Source organism: Electrophorus electricus, chromosome 20 (assembly GCF_013358815.1).
Source record: "Electrophorus electricus isolate fEleEle1 chromosome 20, fEleEle1.pri, whole genome shotgun sequence".
Lineage (NCBI taxonomy): Eukaryota > Metazoa > Chordata > Actinopteri > Gymnotiformes > Gymnotidae > Electrophorus > Electrophorus electricus.
Window position 1 is genome coordinate 12,159,128 of NC_049554.1, and position 27,591 is coordinate 12,186,718.

Consider the following 27,591-nt stretch of genomic DNA (forward strand, 5'->3'; position numbering starts at 1 on the left):
AAAGGGAAATGTTCTTACAATTCGCCGGTGCTTGACCATGTAAAACTGTTTGGCTGGCACTGAGGGAGAGTGTTCATGTTCCATCAAACCCCTGGGATGGCGCAATGAAAGAGAGTATCTGTCTTCCATCAAACTCCTGGGATGGTACTGAGAGTGTCCATTTTCCACTGAGGTTTTCTGGATGGCATTGAGAGAGAGTATCCATTTTCCCCAGTGTTGCTGGTTCAACAATGCATGAGCTATGATGGTGAAATGACCAGGATTCTCAGTCTAATGGATTGGATCTTCAGAGCTGGATTGGTAAGAGGTCTGGATAGGTCTTTGCGGTCAGACCTTTCTGAAGCAGGACTTTTGGATTCATTGCTGGCAGCAGAATGGAACTCCAGTCTTAATTCATGAAAATTCATGAATACATTATTACTGTGTGATGATGTAATCTGAAAATTGGTGTAACAAACTTTTTGTAACTAGAAACAGGGCAAGTCTGCCAGTTTTGTTTTAGAACACTGGCACAACCAATAAGGCAATTTTTAAATTGCTGTGATTGGAAGCATTTTGGAAACCATAAAATGAAACTGGATCAAAGTTCTAAAAGAAATTGTGTTTGCAATTTATTTTTACAGTTACATGAAAAATCCTGGTAGCATAGTTAACAGGTGTGATGGTTCTCCAGTGCACGACACTGTGATGCCAGGGCTGTCCCAGGCCTGTATGGAGCCCTAAGCAGAAATCGGAGTCGCCTTTGGCATAGCATAGGACTATAAATAAATAAATAAATTTAAGAGCTCTTGGGAGCCATCTAGTGGCCACTTGGAGTCCTAGGCAGGCGTTCATTTCGCTTATGTGGCGGGACAAGTGCTCTGTTGTTATCCAACCTATCGAGCAGTCCTACAAAGAGTTAATGCACTTATGCACATCACCCCTAATCCAGATTTCTGGTGTTTATTTTAGATGCATTTTTGGTTGTAAGGTAACCGGGTGATTATCCGTTGTGTCTACACAAAGCTGGTGGCACAAATAGGTCGTGGTACCTTTAAGACAAGCAGGTGTTGGCGATAAGAAGCGAGATTAACGGATTACTAAAAAAAATGAACAAGGAAAATTGTACTCCTGCGGGTTGCCATTTTGTGAGTGTTGAGAAACAGGTGAAAAAAACCCCCAACTTGGATTATGATCTTAACAACAAGGTAAAGATTTAAGATTTGTTTTAGCCGTGTAACGAAGGGGTTGTTGAATGATTTTGTGGGTGTGTGCATGTATGAGTTGTAAAGTAAAGGTGGGTGTTTTCCATCAGTGTAACAGGTTCGCCTTCATGAACCTTTCTACCTTTCTACCTGTTTAGGACCAACCGGAGTTTGTTAACGGTTTTGTAATGAGGGAAATGGAAAATAATTGTATACGGTCAGTGGAAAAGTTAACGTTCTATTCTGTCTTGTTTGTTTATTTGTGTAGCTGCTGTGAGTGAGCACACATGTTCCAGTGTTCAGCCTACATGTACAAAGTAAGTACAGGTACAACAGGGCAACGATCATTTTACAAGATGCTTTCTAATTGTAATCCTTTATACTACAGTGTTGGAGCCATAGTCGTTTTTTGTTTGTTTTTAAAAATTTCCAAACAACCACTGCCGTATTATGTGTATATTTAGTTTCTGCGTACTGCGCGCATACAAGTGTATGCGTACGGCTGGAAGTTTAAAAAAGAGAAATGCATATATTTTCAATTGATGTGCCTGGTTCCCTCTTACTCTGAGATATGTATATAAAAGGAATGACCCACTAGGGCCTCAAATATTCACAGGCCACACATGTTATAATTAGGTTACATTTGTATTCCGTATAGCTACAGCACCTGTACTTCACACACATGTAGTAATCTGATGTAGAAAGTTACCAGCCCTTTTAAAATATTAGGTTGATGGTATAATAGTTGAATTAAACAGACAAAGCGTTAATCACAATTATTTGCATGACAATTAATCTTGAACAAAAAAGGTCACTGAATCTGTAGTTCTTTTTACAGACACACAACCAGTAAAACTGCTTGATCATTTCTTATTGATGGTCACTGATCTATAGGATCAATAGAATAGTACAACCAAATAACCTTTAACCTTTTAGAATTGAGATGTTGCAGTGTGTTCTGTTCTTAAAAGGGTGACGAGAAACTGGATGAAGCTTTGACTGACATGCTGGTCAAGGACTCGCATCTAATATGGTTAAAATAAATTAATTCAGGACAAGTACAGCCTAATAATTTTTACATTTTACGCAGCCCCAAACCATCAACATCAGTATAAGAATGCAATAAAGGACAGGACCAGTTATTCTCTTCTGCTAGTTCTGAAGTCTGCATCTTTATTTTATATTTGAATGTTTAACAGCTGACTGGGGATTTAGGAATGAAACCCTCCCAGGGCGAGGCCTTCACCGAAGGCATGACCACGGCCAGTGACTCGGGCAGGTCGGCGGCACTCTCCATGGAGTTGGGCAGGCACTTGGGGCTGAGCGGGCTGCACGTGGAAGAGTCAGAGTTCTGCACGGTCCCACGGCCGATGACCTCCACCCTCTGGCTCACGCTGCAGCTGGGAGGTAGGGCTAAGGAAGGGGAAGAAGGATTAAACCACAAAAGCAGGGAAACTGTTAGGAAGGATTTCATAATGGACTTAAAAAGACTGAGCAGCAGGTGTGTGAGGCGTCATGGCGAGGGCACCTGGTGAGCGGGACCTAGGAGTCGTCCTCGTCCTCTGAGTCGCCGGGGATGGTGATGATGCTGACAGCCAGGCTAGGCGTATTGGAGATGACGGGTTGCGATGGGTTGACGGTGCCCCCAGACCCACCCCCACTGCCAGACAGGCTCTTGCTGCCATCGAAGCCTGCACACTGCCACTTGCAGAGCTCCATGATCCGGTAGCAAGATTTCATACCGGCAGCGAGAGAGAGACACGGGCAGGGAGCAAGTTACAGGACTACCAGAGAATCTGTGATGCCATCTGGATTTCTAAATTAAGATGGTGTTCCTTAAAAAATGTAAATACACTGTGACGTGTAGATTGGAAGGCCTGAAACTGGAAGAGGTGGGTCATGGTGACACAGGTGGTTCAGGGTCTTCCTTTTGTCAGCATCTAGCGTGAGCATCTTCTTGAGCAGGTCGATGACCTCCCGCCGGTCGGCCTTCTCAGCCAAGACCTCAGTGCCTTCCAGACTGGTCATATTGACCTGTGCGACAGACCCATGGTTGTCATATTATGGACCAGCAGAGGGTGCTGATGCACCTAACATGCAGCAAATTACTTTGCACTGCTCTGCCTTTCACAGACGCTGTTCTCTAGGACTTGCGTGTGTTACTTATTGTGACCGCACGAACGCTCGAGCTGTGAGCTAGCACCTTGCTCTACCTGCTCGATAATTTGAGCTGCAGGAGCTGTTCTTCAATTTCACGTCACCACAGTAAAGAAATGCATGCGGTTATGCACACAAAAACCCAAATAACCTGCATCATGTCGTCAAAGCAGGTGAAAATGCATTTCCTAGTCTCTTTGGGATTGATGCCAAACTCCGGTTCATGCTCCTCAGGAAAAGAAAAAACAAACCATTCGGCTCCAACGTTGTTACATGAAATCATTAAGCTACATCTCTTATGAAACAAACACATGGCATTTGGCATTTGGTCGGTGTGGATCAGGCCCAGGCTCTTCAGCTTCATGAGCGCCGTGGCGACATGCTGCAGCACGGGCCGGATGCACTTCAGCAGCAGCGGACTGAACATGCAGTCCTTCAGGAAGTTGTAGAGGCTCTGCCCCAGACCCACGTGGTTCTTGTGCTGGAAGCACTCGTACGTGCAGACGAAGTTGAACTCGTCTGCGTTCTCCCAGCTCAGCCGTCTCAGTATGCTCACCTGAGGAGGAGCAAAGGAGGGAAGACGGGATGCGCGTTAAGACTGAGCTATGTGCACACAGCTTTTAAAGTTTGATGCTGTGGGCAAATGGCCTACTTTACCTTCAATAGCATCAAGCACTTTTATTGTGTACCTCCCTTCAACCATTCACTTTTACAGGTTCTGGCAGATGCCCTTATCCAGAGGGAAATGGTCCCTTGGAAATAACCCATGAACTTGCTTTGCTCTTGATGTTCAAACAATGCAGATTAATGCTTTTTCATAACAATAATTAATATTTTATGCACATCCAAACAGGCATAGCTTATGCAATTGTAGCTAAGCATTATTTTTATAGTAAGCTTCAAGCTGTCCATGTGTTATTTGACCTCTTTCCTACTGATGCCTCAAATTAGAACTATTCTGCTGATAGCAAACAAGTATTTTTGTGCTACCCTGTATACAAATTCCACAGTGTGAGTTAGCACATCTGATGCCAACAGATCACATGTTGTAAAACTGAAACAAGCAATGTTAGAATCAGGGCTACAGCTGATTCTAGGCCATATCAAAAGATCAATTAAATTGGGCACAGCTTTCCCACCTCAATTTGGTCCTGTCGAGCATAGAACAGATGATTTTTCAGGATCTTGATGGCAACCATTTCATTGGTGCCTCGCTCCGAGAACTAGGCAAACCAGGCCAAAACTTCTGTGACCAAGGACGTCCACCACCTCGTAGCTGTTGGAGATGGAGCGGAGGATCTCATTCTGCACCAGCTGGTACTTGCAATGTGGAGTTTGAAATGGACTGGGTGGAAGAGGTGGTTGCCCCACCCCTGGTCATGGGCTTATACAACGAAGGGGTGGAGAGCTCCTCCAGGATCTGTACGATGTCGCTGCTGTGCCTCGTCTTGCTTACTCTTCAGGCTACCCCGCTTCCGACAGGCGTCGGTATGCCGCGCGGCCGATGTCTCACCTTCACCCGCCACCTGGATGAGGAAGAAGATGACGGCAAAGCTTTGCCCGAGACTCCAGAGAGGGAAAAGATTAGGGCAGGTAAACCATCGGTTGAATTGAACCCCGGATCCGAGGGTCTGGGCATCCCCGGCTGAGTCCAACGACCAGGGATGCGCAAGTAGTAGCTGCTCTTGCCCCACGTGTGATTCTCAAATTTTACATTCTTGTAGTGGGAGATCCCACTAAAGGAATCTGAAGGGGAAGATGTATACAGGACCACTAACTAAACTAATGCCATGCAGATCTAGATGGGGGCTATATTCTAAATTAAAACTAAAACAGCAGTAGGTTTAAAAAAAGCACAATCACAAATCTCTTATTTGGCTAACGCTAGCTAGCTAATTAACTTCACAACTTGCTCTCAGTGTTGATGATTTTCCCCCCTTTAACCTTATGGAAAGAAGGCTCAACACCATCAAACGGATATAAATCATCCATGTTTTGCCTCCACATCATTTATATTATTTCAATTAAGCATAATCAGAGTGATCACACTATATCGACAGAATTCTTTCCATGGCAAAAAGGTAAATAATAGGCAGGAGTAGTGTCATAAAGTGGAATGTCGAACTGCACATATTTGAACCTAGCCAGTAGACAAGATAAAAGGTCGCACATTTAAGCTGCCCTTTAAGATTAGTATATTTTTCTCTTTCCCCAGAAATAATCAATACTGCAGTGTTTGCTTGTTTATGCTGAAGCACGCTTAAGTGGGACTTAGTGTGGTTAATTCATCTTTGACTGTGCTGATGTATTGTGCTATTTAAAGATTTTGCAGTTACTTGGTTTTTGTCAATATAGCAACATGCCCTCAGGCCAGCAGACAAGTTACATCCCTTATGAAACAAACACGTATATGGCATTGGAAGACTGGCGAACCTTGAGAATCCACAGGGGGTAGCTGGAGTCTGGGCACCTGTGGAAATAGTAGCTTCTCTTGGTGCCTTCGCAAAGCAGGTACTCTGCTGGTAGGCCCTGCGTCTGGGAGATGTAACGGATCTGCAGACACCACACCGCATGAGGGTTATGACTTTATTTGGCTTTCATCCTTCCATTTTCAAAGTGCACATATAAAATAAAACAGTCCGTACAGACTCTTATTATTTATATTAATCCTAAAAATGAGCTAGCCAAGACAGCAAATACACCTCAGTTGTAAGGGGCCCCCAACTCACACTCGGGTCATTGGCATTAAGCAACACTAGGTCACTCTTCTAGCAAACAAGATTTACGTCTTTGTTACACAGTGAGAAAAGTCTGAAAAGAAAGTAGAAAAACACCCTATATCAGCAAAATTCTACGGCACTTCGTGACTCAAAGCCCAAGATCGGACAGAAGCGTGAAACAGACAAGGCACAGCTCAAAGGCGTGTACTTACCTAATCATATTGGGACACTCCGGGACACAGGGCAGAGCCCAAAAACAGCTCGTCCGTGACACAGCCCAGGGACCACGTATCGACGGCCTCTCAGAATGGGAGACCCAGGATGATATCAGGCGATCTGGACCTAAAACACAACTCACTATCATGAAATCAGCCTCGGTTGATTCCGTAGTTTGTGGTGATACAGCAGTAATCGCTTTAACATGAAGCGTGCTTACCTGATCATATTGGGATGCTCCGGGATACAGAACAGAGCCCAGAAACAGCTCGGCAATGACAGTTGCTACTGCTGCTGCTGGTAGGTGGCGGAGGTCTGGCCCATCAGGCCCATATATCAGGGTAAGACGTGGTCTCTCCACCAGGCTCGGGACCATATAAAAAAACAAGCTTCTTTAGGATCAGGTCAAGAGAGGTGTTCTCTTGGAATGTGGTCATAACAGGTTCCAACTGGCGTGGGTATTGAATATCAGTTTACATATATTGACTAATGTATGGTTTGGATGTAGTGGTGGCAAATGCAATCACTAATATGTAAAAGAAGGTGGGGTGAATACATAATCACTTCTGCCAAATGTTTAAAAATGTGGGTTCTGTGTTTGATTCTTAGACATTCTCTGGATGGTGCCTTAATAATGCTTGTAAACGTTAACCTGCAATAAAGGACAGAACCCGCTATTCTCTCTCACTGATTCTGAAGTCTGCATCTTTATATTTGAATGTTTAACTTTAAGACTAGCAGACTGGGGATTTAGGAACGACAGCAACAAACAGGAGAAGAGTGAACACTGTTATCAGCTGGTCTTCACACATTTTTAATACACAACCATGAACAATTTTAATACACAACCAGATTTGTGTGTTAATTTTGCTGATGAGCAAAAATGAGCATAAAATGCATTGAGTTCCTCCTCCAGAATGTCAGGAGTGTGAGGTTTGGCAACAACTGTCATGAATGATTTTATCAAATGGTGTGATGAGGCTTTTTTATATACGCATGCAGCCAAACCCAAAGATATGTTTGACAGCCCAAGTGCCGCAGTGCAAGTAGCAGAACGCACAAACACTTCTTAATGTAAAAAACAAATGATAAACAATAAAACATTAACAGCACTCACATGTAACAATCCAGCGCAGCGTGAACATAGGCACTGGCAGAAACATGAACAACGAGTACAACCAGTAAACAATGCACACTAACACTAACGAACGTGTACACATACAATGACCAACATCACAATACACACACACACACACACACACACACACACACACACACACACACACACACAAAAGGGTTTAAATACATAAGTGAAATGAAGAACCGGGTGCAGGTGTGTGCTAACAAGGGTGGGGGCATGGTTACAAACAAGACACAAGTCACAACGAACCGTCAACAGTCAACTCCCACTGCACGTGGCAGGCCGTACCACCTGATCAGTGGGAAGGGAGCATACGGTGACAATATGACTTTAGACAAAAACCCATTGTTCAGGACACAGCCGTTATCACAGACATGATGGTTGAGTGGGTTCATAAATATAAATATATTACAATAATTGACAATAAATAGTTATTTGCACAACAGTACAGATTCTCTGTATAAAATGTCCTACAGCATTTGTTTTGTTTGAGGAAGCTTAGGTTTTTTTGTTGTTGATAAAACCTTAATGGAAATGTTGTACAAGTCTTTTATAGAGCCTGCTTTGTATTTTTGTAACTTGAATGTGAAGCACAAAAAGTCTAAATAGCATTATCAACCAAGCTAGCAAGATCATTGGAGAGAAGTGTTGCTGAGCAGTGTGACAGAAGGGTTGTATCTAAGGCCTGGGCTATCTTCTGGGTCATCCAGCATCTAATACCCTTTGATTTTTGTCTTCTCCCATCTGCCACTCAAATGTACAATACCCTCAAAGAAAACATATATGTACAAATAGTTATTTCATCATATCAGTTATCAGATTACTGAATCCATAACAGATTTGTGCCATATGTTGTTTTTTGTTATACTGTTTTAGATGTGAAAATGGTTTTTCAACTATGCTGCAAATAAATTGCTCCAATATGGACTTCCGTAATAAAATGAATGAATGAACTCTTATCTGCTGTCATTCATTCCCTGTCAGTTCAGTAGTTTTTCTGTTCTCTTTGCCACGTGGAGGGAGAGGCAGTTCTCCTGGCAACAATTTGTCAGGGCTCTGATGTCTTCCTGATATGCCATCTCATAGCCATTGGAGATTCCAGTGACACTGATCTGATTGGATGCCTCTGATTGGTTGAGTTGTTGACCGAGTGATGAACGGGTTGCTGGATATTGTAGTTTGCTAGGGGATCTGGAGGTGTGACAGTACCCTCCTTCAAAGAATCCGGGATGGCTGAGGTACGAGGACGACCGCGACGTCCCCTTGCTAGCACGGTGGAATCCAGTCCAGTAAGAGCTTCCTCCGTTGGCATGCAGCGAGGGCGACCTGGCGGACGAGGAGTAGGCTTGTCTGGGTATCACGTGTGGAAGTCTGAGTGGAAACAGCGATCCAGTACATCACAGCGAGGGACCCAGCTTTGTTCCTCAGGGCCTAAGCCCTCCCAGTCCACCAAGTATTGTATCGAGCCTCCCCTCCTCCTAGAATCCAGAATGTGGCGCACTGTGTATACTGGGGTGCCATCGTAATCTAATAGCTGAGGAGGGGTCTCATCCGGAGAAATTTCATCCAATGGACCTGAAATAACAGGCTTGAGAAGAGAGACATGGAAGGACCTCGAGACACGGAAATGTGCAGGCAGGTTCAGTTGATATGTTACCCCGTTGACATGTTTGACCTATATACTTGGGACCCAGTTTGTGGCAGGAATCCGACTTGTGAAAATCCTGTGTGGATAGCTAGACTCAGTCACCTGGTTTGTAGGTAGGGGTCTTCCCTCTGTGTCTGTCAGCCATTTCCTTGTACCTTAGTAGTGCATGTTCAATACATTGGTGAGTCTCCTACCATACCTTCTCACTACATTGCATCCAATCGTCTACTGCCAGGATATCAGCAGCGACAGGAGTCCATGGAGCCATAGGGGGTTGATAGCCTAGAAAACTCAAATGGGGTTAAACCGGTAGAAGAACTGGTGAGCGAATTTTGTGCCATCTCAGCCCAAGTTAAGAACTTGGACCAGTCTGAAGGATTGTTCACGCATAAACAACTCAGGAACTTAAGTTCCTGATTAGTACGTTCACATTGTCTGTTAGATTGTGGGTGATAACCAGACATGAGGCTAACAGCTACTCCTGTGTGTTCTAGAAAGGCTGACCAGACTCCAGACGTGACTTGAGGACCCCTATCGTATAATATGTCCTTGGAGATGCCAAATATATGGAACACCGTACGGAGACATTGTGAATAATGTCTCAGTAGTTTGGAAGGCGGTGGGTAGGCTCAGGAAGGCAATAAACCTCACCCCTCTAGAAAACTTATCCATGACAGTAAGGATGGTTGTGTTTCCCTTGGAACAGGCTAAGGTCAGTGGCGAAATCTAATGCAATGTGAGACCAAGGTCTTTCAGACACAGGAAGTGAGTTTTCCTGCAGGGAGAGTCTTAGGCGTCTTGCTCTGACTGCAGACAGGACATGATGAAACATAGTGGTGAACATCACTTGTCATATTCTCCCACCAATACCAGCTAGCTAGGCGCTGACGTGTCTCCCCTGGATGACCAGTAGCGAGGGAGGAATGAGCTCATGCTAACAAATGGTCCCGGCAAGCAGCAGGTAGATAACGCTTACCCATCGGGCATTCCACTGGGGTGACAGTTCCTTTTGTGGCTTGTTCTATCTCCTCATTAATTTCCCATCTGATATATGCTAAGTGATCCCAGATAGGTAAAATGGTTTCTTTCTCATCTGTTGTCTTCTCATGCTCCCCTAGATGGACGCAGGATAGGGCATCAGCTTTTGTATTGTGAGTTCCTGGACAATACATAATCTTGAAGTTAAACCTGGAAAAGAACAACGACCAACGGGCTTGGTGGGGGTTCAGTTGTCTCACCGTACACATATACTCTAGATTCCTATGGTCCATGATTACTAAAAAGGGACGGTTAGCCCCCTCCAGCCAATGTATCCATTCCTCCAGGGCTAATTTAATGCCCAACAGTTCGTAATCTCCTATCCCATAATTTTGTTCTGCAGGGGATAGTTTTCTAGAAAAGTACTCCATGGGATGGAGTTTGTCCCCGTTATGTCTCTGGGAAAGTACGGCCCCGATAGCGATGTTAGAAGTGTGAGCTTCTACTATAAATGGGACCGTCCGATCTGGGTGTCTAAGGATGGGAGCCGTGGTGAAAGCCTCTTTTAATCTGACGAATGCGCTCTCAGCTGCTTGATTCCAACAAAGTTTATTAGAGGCCCCTTTAAGAAGGACTGTGAGGGGGACCGCTATACTGCTGAAGTTTCTTATGAAGTGTCGATAAAAGTTTGCAAAACACAGGAAACTCTGTAGCCTTTTGATGATAGTGGGCACCGGCCAATGAAGGATGGTTTCTGTTTTTTGTCATGCATTGTGGAGTTCAATAGAGCAATCACAGGAACGGTGAGGGGACAACAGGGTAGCTTTCTTCTTGCTAAATTTGCAAGTGAGGTCCTGATATTCTTGAGGAGGAAAAAAAACCTGGTCATTAGAAGGACTCAATCGTTGTGGAGCAAAGTTTATGTGTGGGTAAGGTCAGACAGTTCCTATGACAATAAGCCGACCACTGAGTTATCTTTTTCTGAGGCCATTATATACTTGGATTATGTTGTTCCAGCCATGGAGGACCCAGAATGACTGGGAATGACGAGGCTGGTAGGACAAGAAAGGAGATGAGTTCAGAGTGGAGTGCACTGATGGTGAGTTTTACAGGTGTGGTGCGGAGAGATAGGGTCCCAGCCCCTACGCGTGATCCGTCCAAAGCGGCCAAGTGAAGGGTCTTGAGTAATGGCTCTACAGGGATATTTAGGTCTTGTACCAGATGGGCATGAATGAAGTTGCCCTCTGCCCTGCAATCAACTAGGGCTGTGAAAATAGATGATGGAGTATGAGATCAAACATAAACTGGCAACATAAATGATTTAGCAACCATACTAAGTTTGTGCAGGGTCACTACCTGAGCTTTTGGGGTGGAAGTCCTGCTTGCTCTATGATTTCGTGACACATTACGGTTGGGTTTGAGATGACATTCCCTGACCAGATGACCTGCTGATCCACAGTAAAGATAGACCTTCCTGGAACCAGCGCCATCCCTCCTCCTCAGGTAAGCGAGAGGAGTCACATTGCATTGACTCCACCATGTGTTCTCATCTAAATTCTTATCTAGGACTGGGATGGAGGTAGATGGAGTGAGTATTACCAGCTCTCCATGGTCTTCGTTCCTGGAGGTAATTATGCAGATGGATTGCCAGAGCAATAAGTTGGTCCAACTTGAGCTCATCATCCTGGCAAGCGAGCTCGTGCAAAACCTCGGAATTAAGGCCATTTCTAAATTGTACAATTAAAGCTGCTTCATTCCACTCACTACCCGCAGCTATAGTGCGGAACTCACATGCATAGTCAGCTACAGTTCGGTTGCCTTGGCATAATTTGATGAGCAATTCTCTGCTTGCTCTTCCCACGTGTGGGTGATCAAAAGCTGCTCTAAATAGAGCAATAAACTCATCGTATGAAGAGGTTTGTACACACTCCCATATGGCGGTAGTCCAATCTAGTGCCTTGATGAGAGGTAAGGAACGAAATTTTCTCTTGACTAGAACAGGGGGAAATGCTATTGAAGTATATGGCGCATTGTAGCAGAAAACCCCGACACCTTTTAGGGAAGCCGTCGTATTTCTCAGGCTTACTTACTGGGAAGGTTGGCTGAGAACTGGTGACCGCGGCAGCTGAAACCAGTGTGGGGGTGAACCGGGTAGAAGGAGTCGTCATCTATAGCCTGGAGGTAAGTTCCCTGAGACAATGACTGAGTTCAGACATTTGTTTTTGTCGATCCACCTGTTGTTTAGCGAGCGTGTCCATAGACCGCGTGAAACCCTCAAGCACCTGCTGGTGCTGATTGACTAGCTAACCCTGGTCTGTAAGAGCCTCCTTCAATGCCTCTGAATCTGCCATCTGCATGTTGGCGAAGTATTCTGTGACGGGTCCGGCAAAATCAGATGCTTGTGGTTATGAAACAGGAGGTTGATTTATTCGTAGTTCAGGGGTTGTGGAATAATCCAGGATGAAGACCAAAAGGGCATATAAAGGGAAAATCCAAATCATTGAAAATATAACAGTCCAAGTCAGAAACCAGAAGAGCAATCACAAAACGAACCAGGGCAGACAATCCAAATGGGGCAGACAAAATACAATAACGCGGAATACGAAGACAGGGTACGGTACACAGAAAGACTATCCAAAATAATGCTGAGTATGCTTTAGTAAACTATCAGCAATACTTTGCAATGAATGAGAGTTTGAAACAATCTTATATACCCCAAGAGTCAGGTCACAGAGGTGAGTTCAATATTCCGGTGACGTTGATCCGATTGGATGCCTCTGATTGGTTGAGTCTGCTAGGGGATATGGCGGTGTGACAGCAGTAGACCTATTATGACAATAGGCAAAATGCAATGGGTCAAGTGTGATAGGCAGCACAGAACAAATGAAGTCCTTGACCTGCCATTCAAAGCATTTTGTCACCATGGGTGCCAGGGCAACAGGCCGCCAATCATTTTGGCATGACATCTTGGAAGACTTAAATAGAGGAACAGTCTTTTTTTTTTGAAGCATCCTTTTGGGCAAGAAACAGGAGGAGAGGAGTAAACATTGCTGTCAGCTGGTCTTCACACATTTTTAATACACAACCATGAATGCTGGCTGCCCAGCAGATTTGTGCCTGATACTTTTCCTGAAACTCCCCTGTACATCCTCTTCAGACAAAGAGATGGTGGTGACACCAACATGTGCTGTGAAGTTGTCTCATAGTGGAGGATGTCAAAAACGAGCATAAAATGCATTGCGTTCCTCAACCAGAAAGTCAGTGGTGTGTGGTTTGGCAACACTCTTGTCATGAATGATTTTATCAAATGGTGTGGTGAGGCTTTTTTTCATATATGGTTGCAGCCAAAGAGCTTTTGCCTCTCTGTAAACAAACAGAAGATATGGAAACCTCGGATCCTAGTCACTGACAGTCTGTCAGACTGATGTCTTCCTGATATCCCATCTCATCGCCATCGGAGATGAGACCCACCACTGTTGAACGAACAGCATATTTCACAATGTTACAGATGCTACTGGCTACACAGCGTGACGGTCCGAGTGCCGCAAGGCAGGCAGAAGGATGCACAGACCTCGTAGACAGACATTTATTCACAAAAGGATAAACAATATGGCACTCACATATGACATGCAGTACGGCGTGATACGAGCAATAAATGACCTGATGGCAGGCCGCACCACGTGATCAGTGGGAAAGGGAGCGTACTGCGACAGTCAGTCATGCATGGTTGCCCAGCAGATTTGTGCCTGTTAATTTTTGCATGTTAATTTTCCTGAAACTCCCCTGTACATCCTCTTCAGCCAGAGAGGGTGGTGACACCAGCATGTGCTGAGAAGTTGACTCATGGTGGAGGATGTCAAAAATGAGCATATAATGCATTGAGTGTGAGGTTTGGCAACAACTGTCATGAATGATTTTATCAAATGGTGTGATGAGGCTTTTTTATATAAGCACGCAGCCAAACCCAAAGATATGTTTGACAGCCCAAGTGCCGCTGTGCAAGTAGCAGAATGCACAGACAAACACTTCTTAATGTAAAAAACAAATGATAAACAATAAAACATTAACAGCACTCACATGTAACAATCCAGCGCGGCGTGAACATAGGCACTGGCAGAAACATGAACAACGAGTACAACCAGTAAACAATGCACACTAACACTAACATGAACGTGTACACGTACAATGACCAACATCACAATACACACACACACACACACACACACACAAGGGTTTAAATACACAAATGAAATGAAGAACCGGGTGTAGGTGTGTGTTAACAAGGGTGGGGGCATGGTTACAAACAGGACACAAGTCACAACGAACCGTCAACAGTGAACTCCACACTGCACGTGGCAGGCCGTACCACCTGATCAGTGGGAAGGGGAGCATAGCGTGACAATGTGATTATTGACTTGACAAAAGCCCAATATTCAGGACACAACCTTTATCACAGACATGATGGTTGAGTGGGTTAATAAATATAATACAATAAATGACCAATGGTCATTTGCACCCAGATTAATTCTCTATGTAAAATGGCCTACAGCGTTTGCTTTATTTGAGGAAGCTTACGTTTTTTAACATTGATAAAACCTTAATGGTGTGAGGTTTGGCAGTGTCATTAATGATTTTATCAAATGGTGTGATGAGGCTTTTTTATATTTCTGCACAGCTAAAGATATGATTATTGACTTTAGACAAAAACCTGATGTTCAGGACAATACCATTATCAAAGAAATGGCCATTGAGTGGCTTAATGAACATAAGTATCTAGGTACTGTAATGAGACATTATGTGGATGTAGGATGCCAAGACAAGTTTCTGTGGTAAATAGACGTATTTATTTAAATCAAAACCAAAAATGAAACAAAGCACAAAAAACAAAGACAAGCTGCACTAGACCAAACTGATGTAGCAAACAGATAAACTAGACATACTTACAGTAAGGCATGCCACATCAAACACACAGGGTCAAACACCGACAAAGCATAACAGTTAAAAGGCTTTAAATACACTTACTAACAAGGATGATAACTAAGGACAGGTGTGACACACAACCAATTAACAAGGTAGGGGTGTGGCGATGGAGACACGCAAACATGTCACTCGAACATGGTGAGGAGTCTTGGAGGAGGTGGCCGTGCTGTGACAGGTACAATAACAAAAAATTGTCGTTTGGTCCCCAGATTGATTCTCAGTGGCACAAGATATATATATATATATATATATATATATATATATATATATATATATATATATATATATATATATATATATATATATATATATTATATATAAAATACGATGGTCCTCAGCGATCCAGTGAAATAATTTATAATTGATAAATGTTATACCATTGAATCCCCGTCATAACTGATACACCATTTGGAAGGAAAGAAATGGACATAGTAGATCTTTTGGAAAGGAACATGGCAAGGAACAGGTACATTTTGGTGTTATGACAATAGGCCACAAGGTACCCTGAAAATTTTGCTTTATGTACAGTCAAGGCTAAGAAGGTGGCTAATGCTCTTATGTATCGGCATGCATGGGTGGGTCTCCTCCAGGAGATTTTAATAGATCAGGGCAGAAATATCCTGTCTAGGTTTCCTCTGGATGTTTACAAGCTGCTAGGCATACATAGCTTTAAGGCCTTCCTCCATCATGCTAAAACAGATGGCTTGATTGATAGATTTAACCAGACTCTCAAGGCAATGTTTTGCACATTTGTCTGACAGACTGTCAATGACTAGGAGCCGAGGTTTCCATATCTTTTGTTTGTTTAAATAGAGGAAAAAGCTCTTTGGATGTCAACTGAGAAGTCTGTAAGACCTTTTGAGAGAGTGGTGGAACCCAAGAACTCTATAGTGAATGTGGTAAACATGATGAAGATGCTGGAGAAGATGGCTCAGGAACATCTGTGGAAGGCACAGAGCAGTCAATGTGCCTAATATGACTGCAAAAGCCTGGCAGGACAGGAGGTATTCCTGCTTCTGCTAATCAGCAAAAGGAAGCTCCTGGCAAAGTGACGTGGACTGCAAAAAAATCACCAGGAAGGTCAAGCTACAAATGCCAGAGAGGAGCAGGGAGCACCAAAAGTTCCATAGCATCCTGCGGAAAGAGTACCACATAAGCATGGAAACAGTACAGCAACCCATGGTATGAGCATGGACAGATGAGGAAGAGTTGCTAGAACAGTACGTCCCCACTAAGCAGGCAGGATGTGGATCCGTCTCACTATTTCATCGGCAGAAATGCAGGAGCAGGTGATAATACTCCTGGGCCCAGCACTCTTCAACCTGGGTCCTTTAAGGAGAACACGGCAGCCTCCCAAAAGTGATACAAAGTCCCAAAATGGCTATTACCTGTGCTGAATAACAGTATGAAGGACAAATCTAGCCCTGTCCAAAGTTTAATTGATTTAATTGAATGCCAACTATACTACCACCATCAATCTGTGTAAGGTGTACTGGCAAGTGCCTTTAGCACCAAAAGCAAAAGAACTCAGTGTTTTCAAACACTGCATAAAATGTTCCACATTTTAGAGTACACTTTTCACAGGCTAATGGACATGGTTCTGCAGCACGGTACCGGGACACTGTTGCCACATTTATCAATACCTGGTACAACCATCTTTCACATCTGTAGGATGTAATTACTAAAATATATGTAGCTGGGTTCTCGATTAATCCTCAGAAAAGTGTCATGGCTCAGCATGAGATGGATATGTGGAAGCAATATAATAATAATAATAATAATAATAATAATAATAATAATAATAATAATAATAATAATAAAATAATAATAATAATAATAGTAGTTGTAGTAGTAGTAGTAATAATAATAATAATAATAATAATACTCAAATAATAATAACTTTATTTGTATAGCCTAAAACAGTTTACCAAGTGAATCACAGAGAATAGAATGTATAGAGGAATATGGTCATTTCCTGTACCCACAGAGAGGAGGGTTCAGTCCTTACTGGTGGATTGGTACTATAAATTTATCCTTCAGTTCTATAGAGCTATAGGCAGTCAGAGAGCTGCTCTTACACGCAAAGCCAGAGAGAGAGTGAGTGAAAGAGAGAGCAAGTACAGGCCACATAGCACTTCATTACGACAATACAAGGTAAATATGAATGTAATTACTATTAGCTCACTGCAAGATGCTCTAAACAGGATAAGATGAAACTTTGTGGTCTTACTGACCTGCCTGCACCACTCACCATGTTTGATTCTTCTCATTAATTGGATCAAGAAATAGCTGAATAGAGTCTTTTTTAAACAGGTTGCATGATATTTGCAATCTGTATTATCTCAGACTCTAGCATTAAAGGAAACATTAAACGAAAGTTTTAACACAGATTTTGTCTGGGTACACACTTTGCAAACTTCAAACTGCATGATTAGCAGACAGTATTGTAGCTATCCAAGTTTATGATCAATAATGTAAGATAAGTGTGTGTTAACTCTGGGTGGGTCAGGGTGTATTCTCCCCTAAACATACTTCTGACATAATGATTTGTTTAAACACTACAATTCTCTATATCCTAATAATTACTGCCACATTTTAATAACCTGCAATACACTGTAAATACAGCATTTGTAAGCTTTAAATTATGGCAGTGTATGTTCCCCTGCAAACAAATGCTAGGCTGCAGGCTGCACGATGCTGCATCAACCAGCTGATGGCAAATCCAGACAGTGTTGTTATTGTGGCAAGAGACTTATTGTAAATGCATTGCCATTAATTGAGAGTCATTTTAAAAGATATTTACTCTCCCACTGCGCATACTCCCGTTTTCATAAATTGGTAAATATACATGTTGCTGCTTGTCACACAAACTTTTGTTGTACGCAAGTAATAATGAGAAAAAGACTCATCATATATTTTATGATATAGCTAAAGCTATGCATTTATCAACAGGATTTAACACATTACAGAACACATCTAGTTAATCCTTTCCATGATTGACCCAAGGGCAGATAGCAATTATTTAAGTATTACTATGTTTTAATTTAATAATAAAAATGACCATATGAACCTTTTTGCTTTATATTTGTTTACCTTCAGCTGCCTTTATAATGACAATTATTACCATAATGATCATAAGAAAGCCTTTCTGAGGCAAAGTGCTGAATTAACAGGGAATAACAGGAGTACTTGCAAAACTGTGCCTAAGTGTATCCAGAAAGCACTGTTGGGCTTTTGTAGGAAAAAAAGGTTACACAAAGGTTGCTGGAGATCTACATTTCATGTGTGTCTCTGCGATCCATGTGTGTCTCTACCAGGCCTGAGTGGACATGCTGTCTCTGTGCTGCATTCTGGCCCTATTGGCCTCGTTCTGTCCTGACACCTCTGGCACCACTGCTGGAGTCAAGGTGAAACTAACTCAGAAGGGACTGGAGTACGGTAAATGCAACATAAAACATGGTAGACAAGAAGTTGGACATCAGTGTTTGTAGTATTGCAAATAACAGAGTAGTGGCAACATGATAATGTTACATGTCTCAAATAGAATATACAAAGTGGAGCTACAAGCTGAATGGTACCATTATTGATGTTCACTACAGATGTTGATACCGCTGAAGTTTGTTAAATCCACTGTGTGCAATCAGGTTTCTATTTGTTTTGACTATAGGCCAAAAGATTGGGATACCAATCCTGCTGAAGAAACTTAAAGCAATTGATTTGCCAGAAATGAACGGCTCAGTTGGCGTGTTTCTCATTGGCCGGGTTGCCTACAGTTTGACAGGGTCAGAGCTACAACCCTACTCTAACATTGCTCCTGCTTTATGTTAAATTGTATGTCCAGCTTCCTACAGCAGAAGATACTCAAATGCTTAAGAGAACATTGGAACAACACAATATTTTATAAATAATAGACATAGCGCCAGTTTTCCGGACATAAATTATGACTAAATGGTAAAATCTTAGGAATAATCTTGGTGTGGAAAAGGACTTTAGTAAAGTGTGGCTTATTGCTCCTCTTCTTGTGCTTCTGTCCTTATCAGGATGAAAGTGTTGAATGTGAGGTTGCCACAGTCAGCAGTGGGTTTGGTCCCAGGCATTGGAGTCAGCCTGATCATCAGTGATGGCTACATTGACACGGGTGGCAACTGGAGAGTGAAATTCTTGGGATTCATGTAAGCAGAAGATACAAGCAAATATTTTCTGTTCAAACTGGAACTCACTGGTGTAGTTTATATTAAAGATAAAGGAGAAAAGCAGTGAGGTGTTTTACATTCTATAGATCGGACAGCGGTACTTTTGACTTGTCCGTGTGTGGATTGACCATCACTACCACCATTACCATCAAGAGTGACGGCACTGGCCGCCCAATGGTCAGAAGTGCCAACTGTGAAGCCAGTCTTAGCCACGCCAGAATCAGATTGCGTGGGGGTGCCAGGTAATCAATCAAAAGAACTGCTTGCATACCAAACTAACCAGAAAACTTTCACTACTTAAAATCACTGTAAAATCTGGCTACATTCTTGCTGTTATGAAAATTATATTAATTGTAAACTCCTACAAACAGCTAAGTAAATTGCAGCATAAAGGAATACAGGAAACTCACTTTTCACTAAATACATTTGTTTTTGTTCCAACAAAGCACTCTTTTCCAAAAAGAAATCTCTGCTAACTCTCTGATAGCGCAGAGGCTAACAGTCTGAGCTAAGTAACTGAGGGACAAACATTCAAATATAATTTTACTCCATTGTTCCCCTCACAGCTGGCTGTATAATATGTTCAATGGTTACATCAATAAGAAAGTGCGCAAGGAACTCCAGAGAAAGGTGAGGTACTTACACTATGAACCAGAAACCAATCATATTGAAATACATAATAAATGACATTTCATAATAAAAATGTTACTTTATAACATAACACCTCTTCCAGATATGTCCTCTTGTCTCTGAGAACATTCAAAAAATCAATTCCTACATGAAAACCCTAAATGGTATGATCTACAATCAAATTATTACAATTCTATGAATTTCCCTAACACTGCAAACAGATCTGATTTAACAGGAGACATGTTTTTATGGTCTTCAATTCCTCAGTTCTGAAAAAAATTGACAGATATGCTGAAATTGAATATGGCTTGACGGAGTCACCTGTCGTATCTGTTTCCAGCACTGAGCTCAGTTTAAAGGTGAGCTTAAGGATCATTACAGAACCTTCAACTACACTGATAAGACAGTTTAATCTGAAAAAAGAGTCAAGACCCAGGAGCTGTAAAAGAATAAGTTAATCTCTGCATTGCTCTCTATATAGGGGGAGTTTTACAACATTGGAGTGCACAAGAAACCCGCGTTTGCCCCGACACCATTTTCACTGCCACCTAATGAAAGAAACATGCTGTATATGGGCATCTCTGCCTTCACTGCCAACTCAGCAGGCTTTGTGTACAAAAATGCAGGAGCACTCAGACTCAGAATCACAGATAAAATGGTGAGTTTAAACCACTCCTTGCCATCACTGAGGGAAAGGTGTGGATGTGGTTACCTTACAAGAGCAGGCTATTTAGTTAGAAGACTGATCAAGAAGACTGATAACTTTATACTGTTCTCCCAGTGCACATTAATAATCGCTTAATACTGTAATAAATGAATGGACAAATAAAGGATCAACAGTCCCTGAAAATGAAACAAACGTTTATCCTTCCAGATTCCCCGAGCCTTTCCATATCGTCTGAACACCAAGACATTTGAAGCCTTAATTCCGCAGGTATAAGAGATCACTTTCTGTATTCATCACACAAGCATGCAGAAACTGCTGATTTTATATTCTCACATAGGTTTCCTAACACAGTAGACTTTGAATCTTAAAGGAATAATAAGGTTTAAAGAGTAACAAATAATATGATCTCATTAGCAACGCAACCATATTTAGATGAAGAATTTCCGAAAAGAACAACATTTCACATGGTGATGCTTGGATGAAATCTAACATTATGGTCAATATTTAATACTGGCATATTTGAGAGCAAGTATTCCTTTAATGAGTGACTCCTACTGGTGTCTTGCTTAGATTGCTAAGCAGTACCCTAACATGATGATGAAGCTCCTGGTGAAGGCAGCGACAGCACCAACCGTCACGTTTGCACCCAACAACGTAACGCTGCAGGCCAACACCACTGTTACTGTTTACGCCATCCAGCCCAACACCACCCTCACAACCCTCTTCATCCTTAATGTGGTGGGTAATAAAGGGCAAAACAAGGGAAGGTGGTTGGGGAGTTTGACCTTTAATGACCACATTAATCTCAGTACATTATACTTCACTTCACCTCAGACAATATTTGCTGTATTCTGTGCATAGGATGCCAGTTTGAGCGCTCACGTTTATGTCATAAGGAAAAACCTGGCTGGAAAACTGAGTCTTAATAAGTAAGTCACACAGTAAGGTTATATACATTTATGTAATAAGACATATGCAGGCTGTTCATGTTTGTTTAAATATCGTTTTGATTTTAATGTCCTCCTTCTTCCCACAGATTTAATATAGACTTAGGTACAAGTTACATCGGACCATTTAAGGTAGGACAACAATCTCACAAGTTAGCTGAATAAGAGGAACAGTTACTCTTGTAATTGTATTAAATATGTTTTCAACAGGTGAAACCATTAGCCTCCTTCCTCCAGATAATGTTGAAAATTGTGATACCCCACGTTAACGGTGAGTACAGGATCTGATGTTTTATGTTTAAAGTTACTGGAAAGTCATTCTAAATGTCTGAATTCCCTTTTATGGCAGTTATCCTACAGCGAGGTTTTCCTCTGCCGAACATTGCGAATATCAGTCTGGTGAAACCTCGACTGGTTATTATGAAGGTAAGTTTATATCCGTCATATGAACAAACCTGGATGCATGAAGTGTTGAATGTTTTGTGTATCTATGAGCCTCTGCTATAAATACACACTGTTCTTCCAGGACTATGTGCTCATTGGGACAGATGTTCAGTTCAAGCCATGAATGAGCATCACCTGATGTCTGCTCACTTTCAACTGCTAAAAGTCTGTTCTTTTGTCAAATTGAGTGGAACAAATTGAAAACAATCTGCTTGGACATATCAATCTGCTTGGACATATTACTGTGTGAAAGCAATCTGCTTTTCCATCATTTATTACACTTGCACCTCCATTATTTGCTGCAATCATAAAAATAAAAAAATTGATTTCATACATGATTCTGAATAAATGAATGAATGAAAAGATGAAAAACCTTATTTCATTTCAAACTGCACTTCAGGAACACTGAGCTCAAGTTCTGAGGAAACTTCCCTGCATATTTTCAGGGGTTTTCTGCCTCACCATGCCTGATTCACCTCATAAGGAGCTTGATAATGAGGAGACAGGATGACTGAGGCAGTGAAAACTCCTCACTGAGCATACTGGCTTCCAAGAGCTGGAGCTGGGAAGACCTATAGGTCTGAGACACACACTCCCACCCAGTCCTGATACTAAGAAGGTGGAACCTACAGGCTAATATGCAGCTGCCTGTGCATTCATAGGCGTCTGGGGTGTCCATCACTCAGGGAGGCGTGGCTGAAGGCGTGGCCTTGCAGACTCTGAGAGTTGGCTGAGGTAATCTGTAAAGGAGAGAGTAGTCACCAATAATCATGGAAATGTAGCCACGACTGTACAGTATATTTCACAACCATGTATATTACATATCACAGACCAGGCTTACCAGAATAAATATTCCACACATACAGCCCATATATATATCTGTGTGTGTGTGTGTGTGTGTGTGTGTGTGTGTGTGTGTGTGTGTGTGTGTGTGTGTGTGTGTGTGTGTGTGTAAAAACATGTTCCTGTTTTAGTCTCAACACAGATAGATATACATGTAGGAGTAGCAAACTAAAGTAAGAGCTCACCTTCACCAGTACATAGTCTCCAGCTTTAACGGTGACAGGGTTGGTATCCATGGGATAAGAAAGCAAATCCTTTCTTGGAAAAATAACCTTCACATTCCCATCATTCCGACCACAAAGATCTTGAGATGACTTCTTACTTTCCTGCAGAAAACAGACTCAGTCAAGCAAAAACAGCAGATAACATTTGTACAATATAAAAGGCTTGACTAAGCACTGTAGCAGACAGAAATTCTCTCCTGCTCTTACATTGCCTCCAGATACCATGCCACAACGTCTCACTAGTGTCATCCAAACCAAAGGTGGTTATTCCCACTGTTATGTAGATGGTCATAAAATTCTGTTATCAGTGTGTATATCGGTAGATCCAATCTCAGCATGACTGGTAGCGCATATTAACACATTAAGTGGCAAACACCTTGGGGTAGTTTTCTGTGCATTCGCCAGGCATGTCCTCAAAAGAAGGACACTAACAAGAATCAAAATTAAGTAAGACCCCAATCTTCAAAGTTATTGATGGCAGGTAATACACTAAAGACCACAAGCACAGGGAAACCAGTCATTAGGATTTCCCTGTACCAAAGATGTGAACTGCTCTCAACACTTCAAAAATAACAAAAAGCTCAAAGCATCCACAACAGACACAATGCTATGCCTAACCAGGGAAGGGTTTCAAATGAAAGGGCCACAGAAACCCATGCGGCAATCACAAACTAACACCACAAACGGGAAAGTGACCATACAACTCACGTAGACTAAAATAGACCAAACAATGCCCTAAATACATAAACATATAAACTCTACTTGCCCTCCAGAAAAGAACAAGGCCAAAACCAAAATGAAATGCCAAAAGGTGCTAGGGCTGAGCTGACAGACAATGCCATTGTTCATCATCGTTGTCAGACAGACCTCATGATGTTGATCCAGCAGGTCTAAATAAGATAAGGGAGGAGAATTTACTGCAACTATTTATTTTCTTGCAGAAATCTAGTTAAATCGATATGCAAAACATGATGACCAAGACACACAGATGCAGCAATCCTAGCAGAAGTGCTCCAAACACAGTTGTAACACAGCATGGCTTCAACCTACTGCAGTACTCACTCCCTCCACTAGGACAAGCTGTGTGCTGCCGATGAGCCTGGTGTTGACCTTAGCCGCCTCTTCTCGGAATGTACAGATAAGCTCCTCCAGGCGACGCTTCTTCACCTCAGCCGGGATATCGTCCGATGGTATGCCTGAGTTTTCTGTGGGTGTGGTACACACATGTTCATGTCAGAAGGTAAAGCCCAACTGGCAGCCACAACACCTTTTCAATTCTCCAAATGATAATAGACAATGGTGAATTTCTTGATAGAACCATCACATGAACCAGGGAGAATGTCTGTTTTTTGATAGTGTTAAACACAATGACAAAATAGGACCTCACCTTCCTCATGCTGTAGGCAAACAGGAAGGCTACATTATAGCCCACTTCCCTGATCAGAGAGACCGACTGCTGGTGGTCCTCCTCGCTTTCCCCACAGAAGCCTGTGATGAAGTCACTGCTCAGACTGACCCCTGTAGAAAGAAATTATACATAGATATATATATTCACACAAGACCTATTATAGCTACAATAATTTTATAATTACATACTGAATGTTTGGTAGTGATAGGACACCTGGTATTATCTTTCGAATGTTTTCCACAAGCTCAAGGTAGGCTTCCCTAGTATACCTATGAAAACATCCCAGAGCATGATGACAAAGTGAGAGCTAAGTTTTAACACATGAGACATCAAGAGATTTGAGATAAGCAGGCTAATCTCTACTGTGTTTGTGGTGAGTGCTGTCGTTCTAGGAGCGTTTCTCACCCACGCCTAATGGTCTGTAAGACTCTGCTGCTGCCGCTCTGAGCTGGCAAGTGGATCTGTTTACAGATGTTCCTCCGCTCTTGGATTAGCTATAACACCTTCAGGAAACATACTCACCCACCCCAGCACAGGTCAAACGAAAACAGCACAAATTGACTATGGCAGTCAAACCTTATTTCACATATCTGATAAGCATAAGGCTTTTTCAATCTGATAATCTATTAATGATCTTTTCTACTGCTCACATCCAAATTTGCGAATCCTAAATTATTATCCAATCTGCTGCTTAAAATGGCCTATGAGCAATATCTGCACATGAATTCAGACTATAAGAAACCGTTTTCTCATTCTCAACTAAATACTTAAACTCTTTGAACATCCACTACACCACACAAGCCATAAACAGTCAAAGACAGTCAGGGCCGGATTACCAATAGATTACCGAGCAGGCAGTGACCTGTAGGCCCCACACCTTTTAGGGGCCATGCAACAAGGAATAAAAAAAAAAAAACATATTAGGAGATAATTTGCAAGATTATGACTGCCTAGGGGCCTCCACAGGGTTTAATCTGGCACTGTAAGCAGTGTTGGAATGGTTACTTTTAAAATGTATTTCACTACAGATTACAATGTACATGCCCCTAAATGTAATTGATAACATATTCCATTAGATTACTCAAACGAGGAACATACTTTAAAAATTTGGAATACTTCAACATTGTTCAAGACTATTTCAAATATAACTCACTTTAATTACATTTAAATTACATTTAACAGCATGTATTCTGTGTTCTGTATTTTGTCATCTGCAATGAAATACATTTTAAAAGTACCTTCCCCACACTAGTCATGGGTATCCCAACCAAAATCCACATGCTCACATCCATGACTCTGGGGTTTCTACCTCATCAGGAAAGTCTTTAGGATGTGGCGAGGTGAAGCGAATCCTTATGTCAGGGTTTACGAGGGAGACGTGGTGTAGCAGGTCAGCGAATCGCAGGCCTCCTTGCTCATCACGGTACACGGTGCTGAAACCACGGCTGAGGCGCGAACCAAGCCCCGAGTTGCTGGCCCCATCCCCAGACACGTCTCTGTAGCTGTTCACGTTTTGACCCAGCAGGGTCACTTCCTTCACCCCCTGTGGCCATGATAATTTCATATACTTAGTGTTCACATCTGGCCAAGTTTCACACACAGAAACTAGTAAAGCCAGACTGCGCACACAGTCGCTGAAGGGAAGAGACCTGGTCAGACAGCATGCGCACTTCTTCAAGTATGGAGGACACAGGTCTGCTCCTCTCCCTCCCCCGGGTAAACGGCACAATGCAGTAGCTGCACATGTTGTCACAGCCCCGCATGATAGACCTACAGCAGTCAAAGAGGGACAAAATATACTGGATAATCCCACTGTAAGACAAGGTGCCACCAACAAGGCTTGCAGTACACAAGGTCTGTACTGTCAACAGCGTGAAAGGACTTTAAAAAGTATCGACACCCCTGATATCAAACCATTGTTTGAAGTGCTACATCTAAAAGCATGAAGGAGGTGAAGATGAGCCACCACGGTGTTTGAAGTTTTATATCCCTTCATAAGTGTAGGAAGGTCAGTGATGTATAAATATTTAACCAAAAAATGCAGATTGACAAGTGTTCAGTAAAATGATAATAATAAACAACTGAACTATGAGCATTTGCTGTTTTTGGCTTTATTGTGGATGCAAGTCCCATGTTTCATCCAATATGGTAGCAAATGCCTTTAAATTATAGCTGACTTTTCTGTATTTTAATCTAACAGTTGCTGTTCAGATTAAATTCAGTGTATTAGAGTTGAATATGAAAACACCAAAAACTGTCTATACATGTTAACTTAAAAATTGAACTGTACATGTGAGACTGTTATTTTACTCTTTACCATCTTTACAAAATCACACAGTGCAAAGTTAATTTAAGAGTTAGTGTTTAGTAGGAACTCCTCCCTTATAAATCAGCCAGATATTATTATGGCACTCACACAAAGGCACTGTGTCCTGAATGGTGAATGGGCATGACATCAGCATATGTCTCTTCCAGGGAGAGCAGGACATTGCTGGTCCTCTGACCCCCATGGGCCAGTGCAAGGAGTCGGGGAAGATCTCTGTAGGCATCTGGCCCTGCTACAACATCCACCACCCTCTCCTTCTCCAGCAACTCAGTCTTTAGTCTCTCTGCCATGCAACCTACAAGAGAGCAAGCACACGTATGCGTATACAGGCGCGTGAACCCTCACACAAACATACATGCGCACACACAAACATTTCAGACTGAGAGATACATTTGAAAGTGAATGAAGAACTACGGTGAAGTGAGAAGTTACCCAGGACTCCTATCTTTAATGGAGTGCTGCTCTTTAGACGCTTCTTTTTCAGAACTGCTAGATGTTTGAGTCTGTTCCAGATGGTCTGCTCTGCAAAAAATGTCACTGAAGTCAAGGACTGCTGTCAAGTTGCACAAGATTGGCAACATATAGATTCACTGTGTAAAATACAAACAGAAATAGGCTTTTCCTACCTTATGGAACATGTGACAAGAAGCACCACATCTGCCTGTATAAAAAAAAAATTAGGAAAGATGAGAATGAAAGCTTTCAAATAAAGGAAGCGCTGTGTTTATCAAGGGTCAAAGGTCAAGGCATTGACACTTACCTCTGATAGTTCGTGGGTCCGAACATATCCACCCTTCTGAAGAATGGACCACGCAATTTCAGTGTCGTTGACGTTCATCTGACAGCCGTATGTTTCGAAATACACTGCAAGATGTAAACATCAAA

At 42.3% G+C, this 27,591-nt stretch overlaps 3 protein-coding genes and 1 long non-coding RNA gene across 5 annotated transcripts; 2 read left to right on the plus strand and 2 right to left on the minus strand.

Annotated features, from left to right (window-relative positions):
* The first annotated feature begins 1,048 nt into the window (after nt 1-1,048).
* Nucleotides 1,049-3,591, plus strand: LOC113568598. Its single transcript, XR_003409608.2, has 3 exons — nt 1,049-1,187; nt 1,453-1,501; nt 2,384-3,591. It is a non-coding gene; the product is annotated as an uncharacterized LOC113568598 (long non-coding RNA).
* Nucleotides 3,419-4,557, minus strand: LOC113568750 (homeodomain-interacting protein kinase 1-like). The gene is made up of 2 exons (XM_035520161.1): nt 4,481-4,557; nt 3,419-3,897 (listed from the first exon to the last, which is right to left on the minus strand). The coding sequence occupies exons 1-2, from the start codon at nt 4,538-4,540 to the stop codon at nt 3,442-3,444; spliced, it is 516 nt and encodes a 171-aa protein (XP_035376054.1). The 5' UTR covers nt 4,541-4,557; the 3' UTR covers nt 3,419-3,441.
* Nucleotides 4,558-17,091: 12,534 nt separating this feature from the next.
* LOC113569007 (bactericidal permeability-increasing protein-like) lies at nt 17,092-22,236 on the plus strand. Of its 2 annotated transcripts, XM_026997134.2 has the most exons (16): nt 17,092-17,178; nt 18,342-18,462; nt 18,692-18,806; nt 19,065-19,196; nt 19,304-19,459; nt 19,784-19,847; nt 19,951-20,011; nt 20,115-20,206; nt 20,329-20,505; nt 20,722-20,781; nt 21,085-21,252; nt 21,376-21,443; nt 21,551-21,593; nt 21,672-21,732; nt 21,811-21,887; nt 21,988-22,236. In XM_026997134.2, the coding sequence occupies exons 2-16, from the start codon at nt 18,354-18,356 to the stop codon at nt 22,027-22,029; spliced, it is 1,425 nt and encodes a 474-aa protein (XP_026852935.2). In that variant the 5' UTR covers nt 17,092-17,178; nt 18,342-18,353; the 3' UTR covers nt 22,030-22,236. The 2 variants fall into 2 exon arrangements, with proteins under 2 accessions (XP_026852935.2, XP_035376381.1); XM_035520488.1 differs by having other exon boundaries at nt 21,811-22,236.
* On the minus strand, nt 21,995-27,556 carry LOC118240370 (mitochondrial tRNA methylthiotransferase CDK5RAP1-like). Its single transcript, XM_035520489.1, is given in 13 exon segments — nt 21,995-22,645; nt 22,934-23,074; nt 24,035-24,159; nt 24,162-24,177; nt 24,360-24,490; nt 24,594-24,649; nt 24,786-24,883; nt 25,690-25,923; nt 26,030-26,150; nt 26,797-27,001; nt 27,139-27,223; nt 27,333-27,367; nt 27,467-27,556. Coding segments are annotated over 12 exon segments (1,308 nt in total). The 5' UTR covers nt 27,345-27,367; nt 27,467-27,556; the 3' UTR covers nt 21,995-22,561.
* Nucleotides 27,557-27,591: the final 35 nt, after the last annotated feature.